This window comes from Littorina saxatilis, linkage group LG2 (genome assembly GCF_037325665.1).
Source record: "Littorina saxatilis isolate snail1 linkage group LG2, US_GU_Lsax_2.0, whole genome shotgun sequence".
Taxonomy (NCBI): domain Eukaryota; kingdom Metazoa; phylum Mollusca; class Gastropoda; order Littorinimorpha; family Littorinidae; genus Littorina; species Littorina saxatilis.
In genome coordinates this window covers 72,678,242-72,696,503 of record NC_090246.1, presented here as the reverse complement: position 1 = coordinate 72,696,503, position 18,262 = coordinate 72,678,242, and the positions used below count along the sequence as shown (strand labels likewise).

Genomic DNA, 18,262 nt, shown 5'->3' with positions numbered 1-18,262 from the left:
GTGGGTGTGTGTGTGTGTGTAATCCGACGTAAAGTGTACAATTGGTGGCGCAGTGGTACGTAATCTCAATGCGCCCTTTGACGCACTGAAGGGAATTGTGATGGGACATTCTCAGATTTAATGCGCCAATGGCGCAGGGTGCACTAGTAAATGAAACCCTAGATTTGTATCTTCTTTTTTGTTCCCAGGGTACGTCTGCAACTGCTGATGATGACAGAAACACGTTGCAGTACAAACTGGAGTGTGTTGATCCCACTAGTCCAGATTTGGTATGTAATGGCTGAGAAGGAGATATTGTGTAAAGTGGATAAGTTTTCTTTCAATGAAATAGCTAAGTGGGTTGAATAACAAGTCAAGAGTAAATACATTGTTTTGCAATGTGAAAGGGAAGGCGATGGCAAATGAAGTTGAGTAAAATGTAGACACAACATTGTTTTCTCTGGGAATAATGCTGGCATATTTGGTTGTGAACGCAGAAGAATTCAAGAAGTTAGTAAAAACCTTCACAGACTTGGAATGAAATTTGGAAATCTGCTACTAAAGCCTCAAGTAGGTTTTGAACAAAACTCCAGAAGCTTTTCGGCAATTGTGTACTTGAGAAAAATACAGCTCTTTTTTGTTGCAGACCTGTGCACATCTACAGTTTCTCTGTAATTTCTCCGATTTTTATATGCAGAATACGGTGCTACAGATTTTTTATTAAAATTCCGAAATTCCGATGTTTTACTCAAACCAAAACAAAATCTACTTTTTTTCTGTTTTAAGATGTTTTGACCAATTAGTTGGCCGTTGCGCTGAAAAGACGTTTTCCGATTTACCGGAAGCGCGCGTGTTCTCAGCTTTGAGTCTTTGTTCTTAGAGTTAGACTTAGTTCGTCCAGCGTCTGCGTGGCAACTTGTGATTGAAGTGAAACATGGAAAAGAAAAAAAGAGTGCGAGATTCAGATAGTGAAGAGGAGACACCAGCTCTAGCTGTCACCAAAGAAGAAGAAAACGGCACAACAGTGCTGGAAGTCCAGTTGGTGCTTTGTGAGCAGAATTATGTCTTGAACTGTCGTTACAGCTTACTACTGAAACATTTTAAAACTACTGGAATTTGGTTTGTTTACTACTCATGAGCGTTTTGGGTGTGCACAGGTCTGTTGTTGTGTTGACAAGGGCAGTCATGGTGTGAAAAAATGCTCTTGTTGGAGGGGAGAAGAGATGACATTAACTATGGTAATTAAAACAGCAGCAACAGCATTAACCATTACATTTGTTGTCAATCATCTGTGAAGGTTTGGCTTTGAAGATGCAGCGGCCGACCTGTACTACAGCTTTTACCATTATTCACCCAAGATGCATGGGAGTAATTGTACTGACTGTCCTGTTGTGGCAGCCTCACATACATTTTTCTTTTGTATTAAGTATTAATTGTAAGCTTATTCTGATTAAATCTAATGTTGCTTTACTATTTTCTGTTACAGGTCTACTACCATGTGTTGAAGATTCAGATATTGGATGGCAACGATAACGCACCGCAGTTCCAAGGAGAGCCGTACCGGATCACTGTGAATGAGGTAAGAATCTTCTAAGAGGTGTGAGTGTGTGTGTGTGTGTGTGTGTCTGTGTCTGTGTCTGTGTCTGTGTCTGTGTCTGTGTGTGTGTCACTGTGTGTGTGTCACTATTTCAGCAACTTGACATGATTTTTTCAGCTGACACCTGTTGGAATTACAGTGTACAGCTCCATCTCCACCACAGACCTTGACAAGGGCAACAACAAGCTGGTGAAATACAGCATTAATACTGCTTCCACTTCTCAGGTAAGAGACCAACTCTTTTCTCTACAATTAAGCTTCATCGTAATAGCAATCCTTTTAGGTGGTTATTTTAACTTAAATCGGCTGCTCTTGTCTAAAATGAAGTACAGGACGGTTTGAGGCAGTAACCATAATAGGCTGATCAAGGAAGACAATATAAACAGATTTTTTGAGGCAATACTGTATCAGTTAAATTAAGCACATTATGTGTGTATATGTATGTGGTACAAATACTATCCTGTCATTGTCATTGGTTGAAGACGCAAACTTTGAATATTTTCATCATACAAAGGTGCATTTTCTCAACCCCTAACAGGGCGTTGCCCCTGTACCCCATAAGGGGCCACCGCGGGCCAAGGACCCGTGCCTCATTTTTGATCTCCCCCTCTATTCTACTTGATCAAGTCCTGATACGTATGTGATACAAATACTATCTTGTCATTGTCATTGGTTGTAGACCCAAACTTTGAATATGTCCATCGTACAAAGGTGTACCTTTTTATGTGTGTGCATGTCAGTAACAAGATTAACAGTTTGTTATCCTTTATGTTTACCTGTGAGGGTGTGTGCATCAAACATTTTGCATTTTGCTGCTGCAGTTCACTAACAACAGCGTCTTCATGCTACCAAGCGAGGACAGTGCCTTTGTTGTGTTAAGACAACCTCTGGACTACGAAGCCATGGTGAACCAGGCTGGCAGCGGCCTCCTCGCTGTGTACAGGATGAACATCACAGCCACGGTGAGAACTCTTCCTCACCTCATATCTCTCATTGCCGGGGTGTTCGGTGAAAAGATGTATGATCTTACACAGTGATGAATCAAGACATAAGGGAGTTTGTGTTTTTTACGGGACATCATTAATGTCTTTAACTTTGACACTCGTAGAAGAAAAAATTGTCTTGTTTTCCTTTTGGTAATCTCTTTTATCATCATTTTTGTTTATTTTCAAGAGTGTCTGTAATATTAATGTTCCGGCAGTTATTAGGGAGTACAGTGAATATGGTACACTAGATTAGTTTACCGTAACATCCATTTTTGGGTCAGAAACAGAATACATATTGTACTGACATTGTTTGGTTCTTGATTTCCAGGATCAAGCTCAGGAATTTACCCCTCAGTCCAACTGGGCGTACCTAAATATCACCATCACGGACGGTGACGACTTGGGGCCGAAGTTCATCTATGACACCTGTCCTAGCACTCTGTTCAAGTCATGTGTCCGTCCCAAGTACTCTGCCTCCATCACAAGCGGCGTGGGTTTCTAGTGTTTACTTCAACCCGAGAGCGCGTGTGTGTGTTGTGTGAGTGTGTATGTGTTGTGATTGCATAGAAGAGTGTGTGTGTATATATGTACTGCTGATATTGTTGGTTTTGTACAACTGTTATTCAATGTGTTAAAATGGACTTTTTTTACTTTCAGGATACTTCTGTCTCTCTCCCAGTGCTTCCCATTCCCCGTCTAACAGACCCAACACAGACTGTGCCGATCAGAGTTCGTGATGGAGACTCCCTGAATGCTGCGATACAGTGCTCCATTGCCTACAGTAAGTGTGATTGAACCATGTCAGATAGATTCTGTGGTGTTATATTGTTTGGGTAGTGGTTGAATTATCTCATTCATTTGGTGTTCTTTATCACTTTGCATTCAAAGAACACAACGATGCACCCAGGTTGACAGATAGACAAGCAGATGGACAAGCAGTCACTAATACACTCACACATTCACACTTGCACACACACGCACGCACTCACGCATGCACACACACACATGCACACACACGCGCGCACACACACACACACACACACACACACACACACACACGCACACACACACACACACACACACACACACACACACACACACACACACACACACACGCACGCACTCGCACAAGTGTGTACAAACCCATGGGGCCTCAGCACAGAACTTTGATTGTTTCGAAAGACAGAAAAAGTCATTGTCATTTTGTTTTCTACACTCACCAGGAATCTGAGAGATGTGCTGTGAGTAAGCTATTTGTGAACAAACTGCTTTGTGACTGGATCACATTTGCTATCTTCTGACCATTACAGCAGTTTTGCGCATTATGTCTAAGACTTCTTGGGTCCCTTTTACAGCTGTTCCTGCTGGGTATGAGAATCGCTTCACAGTCACCACTTCTTCAAGCGCCGGCGGCGAGTACCAGTGCAACGTGCGTGTCAGCACGGCAATCAACAGAGCTGATGTGCCTTCCTTGGATGTTGTTGTTCAGGTCTGTACATGTTGACATCACAGTGCTGTTCCCAGACACAGAGGAAAATACGTCATTTGCACCTGGCTTCTGGATATATATCGGTCAAAATGTCCTCGCTGCAAAAAAATTGTTGTGTCAGAAGATATCCTATGTGTCAAAGCTATCCAACATTAGACTGGCCTGGGGTCAGAACAATGTATACGATTAAAAACATATGTGTAAATGACCGACGACTGAGGCTTGGGAACAATACTGTGATAAGAGTAACTAAAGTTTGAAACCTGTTTTATCTTCAGCATCTTCAATCGATTGTTTTGAATCCACACTCAGTAAAGACAACCTGCCATGGCTACTAACAAATCTATTGGTGCAACCAGCTACTGAAGTCAGACGCATTATTGTTGCCATTCTGGTATGAACTCACAAGATTAAAAAATTTCTGGAGACGACCCTACTAGACTAGTGTTAAAGAAATCAAAAGAACAATGGTGAGAGCGAGAATTAAAAAGGCCAAGACATACTGTACTCAATGTGTGAACATCGTCTTCGTTCACATGTGAGTACAGTATTGTTTTGTCATTTTATCAATGTTAAAGATCTTTTGTAGCTTATATCTGAAGTTCTGAAATGTTGAAACATTGTTCGTGTTTATTCAGGCAACAGAGCAGACCCCCAACCATTACTCTGAAGAAGCAGTGATTACGCTGGACATCACCCCCAGGAACCAGAATGCCCCGTCACTGTCCACCAACTCCGGGGCATTTCAAGGTTACATCCTGGAGAACTCTGCTGTGGGCACGCTTGTCAGCAACGACACCGGTCTCAGAGGTCCTCTCCGTCTGCTGGTCTCAGACCTTGATGTGGTATGTCAAAAGTTGATATAGTTCGGCAGAGGGTGCTATGTTGTTCAGGGGTAGAAATAGATTTGATATGACAGAGAGTGGTGTATGTCACACAATGATGTGGTATTTTAGAAGAGTATTCAACACACAGAGGTTGTGTGTTAGCTGATGATGCTTTACATCTGCCTGCCATCCATGCGTGTGTGTGTATGTTGTGTGAGTATGTGTGTGTGCGCGTGTGTGCATGTGTGTTTCTGTGTTTTTCTTTGAGTCTGTCTTACAATCGTTCATGTTGTGATTTGTTTGAGTGTGAGTGTGTGTAGTGCGTGTGTGCGTTCATACACGAGTGTCTGTTTGCATAAATTATGTATCTCTCTGTGTTTGTGTGAGCATGTATCCTCTTGCACATTATCCATGATTGTGTGCTATGTTACAATATGGACCAGTCACCGGGGTTCAGTGGTTGCCTTTCAAGGTATATAAGGATTTTTGTTGATATTTTTCAGTCTGCTAACGACCCTCCAGGAAACTACGAGATCACTTTGAGTCCTGTCATTGGCTTTCAAGTGGATGCCTTTGGATACATTCAGTTCGTCCAGGGTATCCTTGACTACGAGACCCGACAGCAATATACATTTGAAGTAAGAGTTTATGACTGCATGTATGCACGATTTGCCCTTTGTTTTAATCTATCCTATTAATATATTGTGCACATTGCAAATCAGTTGTTTGTTAGAAAGGGCTACATATGGGTGGGACTGTTTGTGTTTTATGCAGAACTGTAAGCAGATTAATTTGAAGAGCAGAGAAGAAGATGAGACGCATCTTTGCAAGATCAGGGTATGCGGAGGCACACTGTAATAGGAATGCATGGTATTTAAATTTTATATGTCTTGGTATTTTACAAAAAGACATGTGAAGTTTGCTGTTTTCCAGCTTCTCTGATGACAGTGAACATGTAGCTTTGAAATAGAAATGCTTTGTGTTTTTTTAGTGAAGTACAATCTACTGTATGCCACTGCCAGGTTTCACATGGTGACTTTGTTGGATCTTTTTTCAGTATGATTAGTTGTCTCATCTTCTGTAAAATGTTGTTTCATTTCTTAATTGTAATTTCTACCCCCTACTGCAACCAACCCCCATCTCTGTGAGTATGCATTTGTATCTATCTGCCTATCTGTTTGTCTAGTGTCTGTCTCTCTTTCTGTTTCTGGCTTCATTAGCTTTATTTTCTCAACCCTTATTCTGCAATCAATTTTTTTGAAAAGTTTAGGATTGCACTCATACCTACAACTGTGTGCAGGCGGTTGTGCGGGAGCTGGACACGAATGAGCGACGTTCCAGCACCGCCTCACTGACCATCAATGTGCTGGATGTCAACGACAACGCTCCCAGTGTCACCACTGGCCTTCTGCAAACATCCGTTCCAGAAGGAGACTACAGCGGAGGAGTTGGGCAGTTCCTTGTTCAAGTAAGTGTTTGGTTGATTCTTTTTTCTTGGTGTGAGAAGAAAGGATAGGCAGACCGGTTTACCAGTACGATTTGGGCGTATTTTGTACGCCAAATTATTATTGGTACGCAAATACGCGACACACGCACAAAATACGCATAAGAAAAAGTCTAGAATACGTTTTCTTGTGTTGGTGTGCTGATTACGGGATGGTACAACTGATACCGGTTTCGGTCGAAGGGAGATAACCATGACAGCGAGTCTTCAGCTGTGGAAACCTTGATCAGTTGGCACGTGCGATCGACTGGACAATCGTGGCAAAATGAAGCGGTAAAATGTGCCAGTTTCGGATGACTGTACCAAGTCTAAACAGCAGAAGCAGCAGATTTTCTTGAAGAAATATAAGAAAGAGCCAGGAATTGTGGAGTCTACTATGGGAAAAAGTCATGCACACTGCAAGTATTGTAAATCAGATTTCTTCGTTGCCCATGCTGGGAAATATGACATCGAACGACACTGCAGTTCCAAAACTCACCTGGACTAGGTTGCTGCAAAGAAATCCGCTGAAAGCTGCCAAGGAATTATGAAGTTCATTCCCGCAAAGCAAATCCTGTCAGAAGAAAAGGCTGTAGTCCGTGCTGAAGCAATGTTTTCTGAGATGATTGTAAAAATGAACTTGCCACTGTCAACCCGGCGCAGATGTTATTTCACGAACTTCATCTTTTCATTATCAATCTGTTTGGAAGACACTGGTTATAATGCTATAAACTGACAGGTAAATAAAATTGTTTTATCCCTGTTGTATTGGAAGGAGTTAAATTCTGAAGGTGTTCACAAGACATGCCGCTATTCTTACACAAAAACGTTTGCACCCACGCGTACATTTTCCCTAGCCCATATGGCTTTGCTTGCAAAGTACACCAACTTTTTGAAAAATACACTCAACTTTTTGGGAAAGTACTCTTGCCTCGGGTTTAGGGTAAACAGGTCTGGATAGGCAAGGGGCTTGGTAAACTCTATGGTGCTGTGGGTGTCCCAAAATTTACAACATTTTTTTTCTACAATTTCTTTTCTTGCTGTGGTAACAAATGCATCAACTTTCAAAAATGTAGTTACAGGTTTCTTTTAGAAACTGATTATTTGCAATTCTTTTATATGTATTCGACCCAGCTTGAAATTTGACGAAGTTCAACAAGACTCATCACGCGTGACATTATTGGTTACAGCATAACGGTCATGACACTATGATTTTGGCAAAGATAAAGTTGCCTTAATTTCACTTTAACTTTTCTAACTTTATTGGTTAGGTAGATTTTCTCCAGCAAAATAATTTGTAACGTTTTTTTGTTGTTGACAACTCTACCCTCCAGCTGTGCGTGACTCATAAACGTTTCTGAAGGGTGTGACTCGTACGGTCCTACTTAAAACTGAGCCAAATGTTTTAGACCAAACTAAACAAGAGGCGAAGCCCTCAAGGCTCACGAAAGAAATCGACAAACAGTAACACAAACTCAATCACTTCGTCACACATACACACACACACACACACACACAGTAAGCGGCATAGGTGACACTGTGCAAGAAAGCGAGACACTAGATCTAGATCTGAATGGCCGATTTCGAAGAAAAAACTAGTCTCGGCCCGCTCGGCAAAATAACAATGACCGAGACTTTCAGTAATTCCTTCGCGTGACGTCTAACCCTCTTACGTCATAATGTGACGTCTTCAAATGTTGTGACGTCTTCAAATGTTAAAGTTTCTACCACAGACATACATACATACATACATACATACGCACGCACGCACGCACGCACGCACGCACGCACAGACAGACAAAAGTTAGCATCGCATAGGCTACACTTACGTGAGCCAAAAATGATTGGTATTGATGTGCACAGTCATAGCTTAACAGAGGGTCAGCCAATCTGAGATATACCTGCCATACATATCATGTGTTTAATTTTTGCAATTTACTGTCGTGATTGACTACTATTCAAGACAAAATATACCTCCACAGTTTTGTAATTTTGTATCCCTCTTGGGGGCAAATCTATTGTCATACATCTTCAACATCAATAAAACTTGTTATGAAGGTTGCCTAGTATATCTGATAATTTCGAATTTGAAAAAGAGAAAGAAACAGGGACCCCCAACTGAGATCAGCATCGTAGAACATACTGTGTGTGTGTGTGTGTGTGTGTGTGTGTGTGTGTGTGTGTGTGTGTGTGTGTGTGTGTGTGTGTGTGTGTGTGTGTGTGTGTGTGTGTGTGTGTGTGTGTGTGTGTGTGTGTGTGTGTGTGTGTGTGTGTGTGTGTGTGTGTGTGTGTGTGTGTGTGTGTGTGTGTGTGTGTGTGTGTGTGTGTGTGTGTGTGTGTGTGTGTGTGTGTGTGTGTGTGTGTGTGTGTGTGTGTGTGTGTGTGTGTGTGTGTGTGTGTGTGTGTGTGTGTGTGTGTGTGTGTGTGTGTGTGTGTGTGTGTGTGTGTGTGTGTGTGTGTGTGTGTGTGTGTGTGTGTGTGTGTGTGTGTGTGTGTGTGTGTGTGTGTGTGTGTGTGTGTGTGTGTGTGTGTGTGTGTGTGTGTGTGTGTGTGTGTGTGTGTGTGTGTGTGTGTGTGTGTGTGTGTGTGTGTGTGTGTGTGTGTGTGTGTGTGTGTGTGTGTGTGTGTGTGTGTGTGTGTGTGTGTGTGTGTGTGTGTGTGTGTGTGTGTGTGTGTGTGTGTGTGTGTGTGTGTGTGTGTGTGTGTGTGTGTGTGTGTGTGTGTGTGTGTGTGTGTGTGTGTGTGTGTGTGTGTGTGTGTGTGTGTGTGTGTGTGTGTGTGTGTGTGTGTGTGTGTGTGTGTGTGTGTGTGTGTGCGCGTGCGCGCGTGCGTGCGTGCGTGCGTGCGTGCGTGCGTGTTGCATGAAAGAGTCTGTTACAATAGCAAGAAAATGGAAGATAATCACAGACAAATTCCTAGTATTGAAAACAGAATCTAGTCATGAAATAAGTTATTTTTATGAAACTTTCAGGCCTTCAAGTTTCTTTGAGAAAAGTAAAATGAGAAGTTGGTAATTGTCTTGTTTGAGAGCTGAACGCATCACATTTTTATGTTGTGTTGGTCTTTTTGACAGGTGATCGCGAACGATGCCGACAGCGGTGTTAATGGACAACTGGACTATACTATCCTGAGTGTGTTCCCAACAGTGTCAACCAACATTTTCAGCATCGACAACAATGGGCGTGTTATCCTTCAGGGAGCAGTGGTAGCTGGAGATTCCTTCACCCTGCAGACCCAAGTGTCTGATCGTGGAACTCCTAACCAGAGGTAAGTTGTTATGGTCTTGTTTTGATGTTGATTTTGACAGTTGCTGTTTGATGTGTTTAGGTGACTGATGTTTGTGAAAGAGAAGGGACACATGCTGTCACCTACCATTCTGATCATCATCGCTCCACGGCTATCGCCAGTTATCTCTCTGACCGGACGCTAAAGTCCTACGCAAATCTATCAAAACAAGAATACAGAGTTATCTCCCATATGTTGTTCCCGAGCAGTGTTCGCGAGACGAAAATTATTGCAGATTGGCCGACTTCGACAGTGATCTCCGTTCTGTTCTTCACAGTTATGATGAAGACATCGTTCTAAGGTCAAAACAAGTCGAAATTTTGGGACTAACTTTGACTAACTTCTGCTGCCGGAAGGAGACCGTAATATATGGTTGCATCACTGTCAGAAAAAATAGTCTCTGCTCGCTTGAAACTGTCTTACATATCAATTCCTTTGTAATTTAAAAATTAAATTACATATCTTATCCCGACTCACATCTAGCATTAACCTCTGGTTTAAGTGCCGGGACGCTGAACTACGCTTCACCCCTTAAGGGGAAGTAACCCTAAAAAAGAACAGCCTAGACCCCGTAAACTGGGTCACAGGTCAAGGCCATACCGTCACGTGACTGAGCACGCGAGACCGCCGCCGCCATATTGGAATACTTCACTCTTTCCTCAGCGGTCCTAGCGCTAGGACGTTGTTCTCTCGAGCTACGCATTTTGGCTTTCAGCCTGCTGCCTGGTTGGCAGTTTATCTTCACCCCGGTTCTTCTTCACGGTCTCTGCTTCTACGGCTGTATTGGTGAGATCGTTCTTTGTTTGTTTTACTTGAATTTTTTGCCTTGTGTCCGTCAACTTTGTTGTTGTTGTTCTACTCTCTGTGAGTTGTTTTCAACATGACGGACAAAGAGAAGATAAAGCCTAATACTCGACAGTTAGTTGCTGATTCTTCCCCTGCTAGCAGTCAGATAAAGATAAACCCAAAGGGACAACGGTTACTCTTGTAAAACCGGTGTCTAATTTTTCGCTTTCGGTTGATATTGTTGTACCAGCAAGCCCTACCATGCCTGTTCTAAAGAATCTTTAACAGGAGTAGGGCTCGTTCGGCTAAGCCTAAGAAGAGTGATAAGCAAGATTTCTCTTCCCTTTTCTCTTCTTTCTCCTCGCATATGTATACCATGTTTTCTCAACAGCAGCAACTTGCCGCCGATCTACAGGCTACGCGAGATGAGTTGCGTTCGCTGCCCAAGGGTGTTGGCGATGTTTCTTCACTTTCCCGCATCCGGTTGCCTCCTTCGGCCACGGTCACGTCAGCGGACTTGCGGGCGGGAGAACTGGCGCACGCCAGCTTCGGAGAGATGGTCCCTCGGGACACTGTTGCTTCTGCACAGCAGGCACTCTCCTCAGGTACGTTGGGTTCGCCGGTAGCCAGGCTCTTTGGCGAAAGCGTTCCGCATAGACCGCAACTAGTAGCTCCCCCGCCTCATAGGTCAGGGAGTGAAAGTTCGACATACCTGGGGCAAACGACTCACACGAAGCGGAGCTCATGGGGTGTTGACGCGGGAATGCAATCGATGTTACATGGGTTCGCCGGTAGCCAGGCTCTTTGGCGAAAGCGTTCCGCATAGACCGCAACTAGTAGCTCCCCCGCCTCATAGGTCAGGGAGTGAAAGTTCGACATACCCGGGGCATACGACTCATACGAAGCGGAGCTCACGGGATGTTGACGCGGGAATGCAATCGATGTTACATTGATCTGGAGACCAAGGTGCACACGGGCTGTCTATGACTTCCCCCGTCGGTGTACTTGCGTCACCACTTCCGCCTGGGCAGGAAGTTTGGCTCCATGCAGGCTCTGCACTGAAGTTCTACTTCCGGTTTGCAGTCAGCCTCGCTTCCGGTTGATCATGTCCAAGACTCGGCGAGTCACGCGGACTTTTCGTCTCATACGGAAGTGGAGTCGGAGCTCGACGATCATCTCTCATTCTATGATGACGACGTTGAGTTCCAATTACCGTCAAAGCTGAAGCCAACCTTAGCTATTGCAGCACAGGTCGCTTACAATATGTTTCTGACGGCGTTGTTTCATAGGCTGGACTTGTCTTACCCCCACCATCAGCGGTGGGTGACTTCCGCCCAGCACCAACAGCAGCTGAAGGTTTTCAGTTCTCTGAGTCTTCTTTAGTTGCTTATGAGCTCTCTAATATTTTAGCAAGCTTTCCAGGCACGGCGAGCTCCGTGACTGTCGGCACGGTGCCTCTCCTCTCTGCTCATGGTCAGGCTCCAGTCGCTGCTAAGCCTTGGCTTGCCACTGTCCGACTTCCACAGGCTAGTGTATCTGCCCTTGCGCGCAGGTTTTCACTCAGCCGTCGGCCTCAGAACCTTATTGACACTTTTGCCCTACTGAGTGCAGCCCTTCCGGTCACGCCGTAGCTGTCCACTCTTAGGGAGGACGGTTACCGTCAAGACAGACCTTGTGTCTACACAGAAGGTTCTCTTATTGGTTTGGAAGAGACAGGCAGGTACCCTCTTGATCTTGCCTCTCTCTCTGAGACACTCCTTTGGACACTCTCTCGTTCTATTAGGTCTTCCCTGGATCCGTTGAGTTCCGGAATGACGCAAGTGTTAAAGACGTTTCGACCTTAGCTAAGGTCAACACTGAGCAGAGGTCTGTCCCGGCACGCCGTTTCTCCCACGCCGTGTTTACACGAGGTCTCTCACTTCCGATTTCGCTTCGGCTGTTTCGGCGAGTGAAGGATCGTACGCATTAGCATCAGTTCACACCACCACGGTGTTGCGTGTACTTCTGCACTGGAGTTTTTCGGCTACTTCTGGTTTGTCTTCCGGCGTTCCGTGTAATCGTAGCACTTTGTTCTTTCCTGTCCGCAACTTACGACGTCAACCCTTTGGGGTTCTAGGTCGTTGGGGGCAGTGATGCCTTGTATCTTACTTCCTGTTCAGCTTCGCCTGTCTCGGATGATAAGGTTTTGTACGTGATGGCGTCTTTTATACAGCTTGCGTCGGTCCCCGCGTCTGACCTTTGGTCTTTCATCGATGAACAGACTAGTTCTGGTTTTTCGGCCAAACTCAGGGTTACTCTCGATTTGGCAGCAAAATTAATTCCAGGTTTTTTTCTTGAAGACACTTCGTCTTTTGAATCTTTTGACAGGTTGGCTTCCTGGTTTTCGGTATGCCGACCAGTAGTTGCTTTGATTTCTGTTTTTGGCTTTGTTACGTAGTCATTTGCCTACAAGCAGACTGACCTACGGGCACTGCGGCTTTCAGCCGTTTCGTTCATGCCACTCCAGGCTTCGGCCTTTGTGTTTCCCGCACGTTCGGTTGCTGACGTTCAACCAGAATCGCGGCTTCCTCGTACTATCTCCATCTGCTCATGCATGGACTGGAGAGGATATCTTGTGGTCAGTTGGACTTATCGTTTTCTGTTTCGCTGAGCACACAGACCTCTTTTTATCACGAAACTTTTTTGGATTACTACGAGTCTGATCAGCATTCTACTTAGGTAGAAAGTGGATGACAGACTTTGTTTGAGTAGATAGACGGTCATTCACGACAGCTGTCGGCCTTTGAATGCACTCTTTTTTGGCCTCTTTAGGAGGTCGTTCGGACTTTCTTTTAACTTCTTCTGTTTTGGCAAGAAGATTTAAAGTCAGTTTGTGGGCAACAGGACTGCCGGTTTTGGCACTCTTGTTTAGCTTACTCGACGGTTATTGACAGTCCAGTTCATAGCCATGGTCTTTCTTTGGCTTTTTCTGTCACAACCCATGAGGGTTATATTATGAGTCCTTGTCTTTCTTAGACTTGGACTCTTAACGCAGGAAGCAGGACTGCGTCATACACTCGGTCTTGCTTGGGTAGACACGCAAAGCAGGTCATGCACCAGTAGTAGCTTACTTTTGGCTAATCGTTTGGATCAAGCTGGATTCACAGCTTGGTTCTTTGGAGGTGTTTGTCCCTTATAGTTTAGGAACTTCAGGGACACTTATGCTCTATCTTGAGGGTTTTTTCCTCGCCAATGAGGGCTTGATATCTTGTACTCAGGTATCACCCGTTTATCGGGAGGAGATCGGTCACGTCTTTCTTGAGCTGACGTCTATCTCCTAGGCCTGGGGGGCTTCACGCCTTCCCGAGGTCTCACATACTTTCTCATTATGTTTTGACGGTAGCCTACAGGGTTCGTCCTATTCAGTTTTGAGCGGACAGCCTTACGTACTGATCGTTCCGTGTTCGGCACAACAGCAAGCGCCCACTTTGACGCTTGCTCCCTTCCTTGTCGATTAAATTTTCATAGCTACTTGCTAGTGAAAATTAAGTTAAGACTTTTGCCGCTTTTGCTTAAGCCGCATTGGTTTGTTGATGAGCAATCTCGGTTCATTTTTTGATGAGAGGTTGCAGTCTCGCCGGTCTACAAATTATTTCCTTTGTTTACGGTTTTAAGACGTTCTTTCGACTCTTCTTTGTAAAGAGTCTAGTTTGTCAGATGGTTTTTTGTCTTGCATCTTTTCATTGAACAAGGGACAAGTGTTTGTCTCTGGTTCATTACGAACATTAGCGTCTACCTCATGGGACTATGGTGCTGTGGTTTACTCAAGCCATAATCCTTTAGTGCTTCACTCCTCGGAGGGGGTTTCACTTGTGGTCATTTGGAACTCTCTGTTCTATTCAAGCGGGAGACGCACAGGTTCGTTTTGTTTTACTCGCTCGCATCGGAAGACATGTCTTGTTGTCTTCCGAACTTTCACAGCTCTTTTGAGTTAGGACTGTCTTTCTGGTCTTGCTGATTGCAAGAGATTGTTCACTCTTTTCGTCAGCTACGATCAAGACAGGTCAGAGAGGTTGGCGCTCTTTTCGGCTTCTGGAAGACGTAACTCACGAATCTTAAGGTTTTTCACTCGGCTGTTTCACTCAGGTCTCAACAGACTTTATGTGAAAGGGTTATTTATCTAATTTGACCTTATCTGGTGGGTTTTTACTATCATTAGCAATCTATGGGTGGTTGCGACCAAAAAAAAAAAAAAAAAAAAAAAAAAAAAAAAGTTCACGAGGATGCTAAGATGTTCTACGAACTTTTGTTGTTGACGGAAGACGATGTTTCATTAGTCTGGAGAAACATCGTTCAGAACTAGACTTTTCTCTTGTTACGCCCAGAGTGAAAAGGGCCCTGTCTTCAAGCCTTTTGTCTTTTCTTTATCAGTCCCAGCTTGGGATTTCTTCTTTTTTTGGAGTTCTTTTGAAGAGACATAGAATTTTTGAGACATGCAAGCCTTTCTTTTATAGGAAGGCTCGTATACTCTTTTTTTGTCGGTGCTCACTTCTCCTTGATGGGGCAGTGATTTACGTACTTTTTGGGTCTCACGCAAGATATTGAGTATTTTGGACATACTCATTCTTGCATGGCTCATTTTGGAGTGCCAGACCAGTTCTTTGGTTCTTTCGTTTTGGACGGATAGAATCGAATTTGTGCAAGGAAGCACTGGCTAGATGGGCTTTCACACTCATTAAACAAGCTTATGAGTGTGGCAGTCAACGGGGGGGGGGGGGGGAGCGTTCTGTCCTTCCTCTGAGTTCGCCTAGAACTCATGGGGCCTGAGCTTGGGCTCTTTTATTCGGCGGTTCCGCGACCAGGCAAATCTCGATCGGCCTCACATAGGTGTTTTGGACGTTTTTAGGACGTCTTTCTTTATTACTTTTGGCGGGTTTTCTAATACCCGCTGGGATGGTAGTGGTTGCTTACCAGTCATGGTTGAAGCAGGCCGGTTTCTTACTAGAAATAAGTGAGTTTCACTGAGAATCTGTTTACTCGTCAGGATGGGACCAACACCTTTCCGGCTTTGGTAGCCGCAGGGCAGGTTCTCTCCAACTTGTAGAGTGAGTTTCTTTCCCACCACCTACATTAGCAATCTGCTAGATGTGAGTCGGGATAAGATATGTAATTTAATCGAAAATTTTAAAAGTAAATTTTGATTTGATTAATATACTTACCCGACTCACATCGCTAATACCCTCCCGCCTACCCCGCTCTAATTTACCCTAAAAATGAATGTTTCGCTTCGTTTCGAGTGAAGTATTCCAATATGGCGGCGGCGGTCTCGCGTGCTCAGTCACGTGACGGTATGGCCTTGACCTGTGACCCAGTTTACGGGGTCTAGGCTGTTCTTTTTTAGGGTTACTTCCCCTTAAGGGGTGAAGCGTAGTTCAGCGTCCCGGCACTTAAACCAGAGGTTAATGCTAGATGTGAGTCGGGTAAGTATATTAATCAAATCAAAATTTACTTTTAAAATTTTCGATTACACAACACCATGAAAAATCATTATCGACGATCGCGAATCTGCTTATATCCATAACACATTACAAAAAGATCTAAATATGTAAAAAATCGATTTCCTCGCCAGACAAAGAAAACCAAGGCATCCTGTCAGGGATAGAATGAGCCGAACTCATTTTGACCTGGGGTCAGGATGGTCACCTACAGGATGCGTTGAAAACAGACTTTGTCGATATTGTTTGCTGCTACTAAAAACACACACACACACAAAAGCCTGGCACCTAAGTTGTTGCATTGAAGCCAAAATTAGAATTGGCCCTGAATTAAAAAACAGATTGCATAAGAATGATACATATCCAAAATAAAATGAAAAACTTTGACTGGCTTGAATTCATTTTTATGTATTTGTTTGCAGAACCAATGTGGCTGTGATTGTTAATGTGACACCAGTGGGCAACCAGCCTCCACAGTTCACAGCCAACAACTACACAATTTACGTCAGCGAGGCAGTTCCCGTGCAAAGCAGTCTGTGGAATATTCCTGTAAGTGTACAACTTTGCAAAAATACTAGACTGATATATTGTAGAGTTATGCTGTGTATTTATTTTCATGTTCTTAATATAAATGATCCAACATTCTTCATTCTTTTCTTCTTTTTTGTACAGGCCTCTGATCCAGAAGGCGACGCTTTGACATACAGTATTGATAACGCTGTGCCACAAGCAAATGCCTTTGACACTCTCAGGTCAGTGTAGGCAAACTGTGCTACTGAGCATTGGGAAAGGTTATTTTAGTCAGTCAAGTATTGACTGAATGTTTTAATAAAGGCGAAGGGAAAGTTTGTCTTCTGATGTATGTTTGTGTGTGAAATACAACATTCGCACAAACTATCCAATGGATTTGTTAAGCTTGCATGTTTTAGGACATTTCCATGTGCAGTTTTTCTCCCTTTTTTTTTAAAAGCGCTATTTGATGACGTAATCTTTTGCATTTCAAAATAAGTTGAGCTGGCACTGTGGTGGCAACATTTTTGAAGATATTTAACAAAAATTACCAAGTAGTCTTTGATTCAGCCCGGACTTTAAGATTGCTTTTCAGCTTTGTAGCTTCAAAATTTGTTTGTGAGAGGTGCATTCCAAGTTTGCCCATTTTTTCAATTCTTTAAAAAAAGGAATGGAGACCACAAAAGGGATATTGTTGTGTTCCTTATTTATTCCTCAATCCAAATATATACAGTTTTGTAGTTATGGCAAGTTATTGAAAATGTGCTTTATTCTGTCTGAGGGAAACCGTTAAATAAAAACCATGCTAGCATTTTCTTTTTTGAAATAAAAATTGACCTGTACATTCTGCAGGTACATGTATCTCAGTTTTGGGATGCATTTATTGAACATGTCATTTGGGATTTACCAAAAGTTCAGTTGGCCCTCTCAAAACCACAGTTTTAAAGCTATTTCTTCAAAATGTCACATAGTCACAAATATTTACTGATTTGATGTTGTGCAAATACCATTAATTCTTCACTGTGTAATCTCATCATTTTGTTATTTTCTTTCTTCAATGCAGTGATTCCTTGGGCAATCAGATTTTACGCAACATCATTACTTTGAATCGCGAACAAGTGGATACTCACACCCTGACCCTGAGTGTGGCAGATAACGGTGGAAACGTAAGCATATAAGTTCACAGCAGGTTCAAGCCAGTGTGATTTAACGACTTTTTCCCCCATTCTATTTTTGCAACACAAAGACTGTTCACCTCATCATTTATTGTGTGGATGTAATATTCCTCAGTTAATTAAGAACCTTTTAAAGTCAAGTGTGTAATGTGTGTCTATGTGTGCGTCTGTGTGTGTATGTGTTCAGTTTGGTTGAATCTGCTGGGCAGACAGACACCAGATAGAGTGTACTTTTATAGGATTTTGGCCTGCTCTGCCTTACGCAACATCAGCAACATCTTTAGATATGCCAATGCATATTACCATGTCAGTTTTATTCAATATAAATGTCAGCGAATGCTAGCTTCACGTGACGAGAAAGAAGGATTTATTCAGCATGACATAACGTATTACTTTTGTTTGTTCGTTCATTCAGAGAGCTTCAGCTACTGTGACAGTCATTGTCCTTGATGTCAATGACAACTCGCCACGGTTCAACCCGACTGAGTACATCTTTGACATCGATGAGAATCAAAATTCTGGCACATCCGTTGGTCAAGTGTCGGTTCGTATCATCTTTACTGAATACCCTTTGTCCATTATATGAGTTTTCAGTATGTATGCATATGATTCATACAGTTTTAGTTCTGGCATTTTTCTGATTATTATTTGCTCACTTAAGCAGTGAAGAG

At 43.3% G+C, this 18,262-nt stretch overlaps 1 protein-coding gene across 1 annotated transcript in view; it reads left to right on the top strand.

Annotated features, from left to right (window-relative positions):
• LOC138959676 (uncharacterized) overlaps window positions 1–18,262 on the top strand; it is a 204,976-nt gene that overhangs the window by 9,750 nt on the left and 176,964 nt on the right. The window contains exons 5-19 of the mRNA XM_070331253.1: window positions 189–269; window positions 1,466–1,558; window positions 1,694–1,801; window positions 2,398–2,538; window positions 2,891–3,052; window positions 3,220–3,343; window positions 3,918–4,051; window positions 4,690–4,896; window positions 5,382–5,516; window positions 6,179–6,346; window positions 9,435–9,628; window positions 16,329–16,455; window positions 16,579–16,658; window positions 17,480–17,582; window positions 18,007–18,135. Coding sequence (XP_070187354.1) covers window positions 189–269; window positions 1,466–1,558; window positions 1,694–1,801; window positions 2,398–2,538; window positions 2,891–3,052; window positions 3,220–3,343; window positions 3,918–4,051; window positions 4,690–4,896; window positions 5,382–5,516; window positions 6,179–6,346; window positions 9,435–9,628; window positions 16,329–16,455; window positions 16,579–16,658; window positions 17,480–17,582; window positions 18,007–18,135 — 1,986 coding nt within the window. The remainder of the gene's footprint in view (window positions 1–188; window positions 270–1,465; window positions 1,559–1,693; window positions 1,802–2,397; window positions 2,539–2,890; window positions 3,053–3,219; window positions 3,344–3,917; window positions 4,052–4,689; window positions 4,897–5,381; window positions 5,517–6,178; window positions 6,347–9,434; window positions 9,629–16,328; window positions 16,456–16,578; window positions 16,659–17,479; window positions 17,583–18,006; window positions 18,136–18,262) is intronic.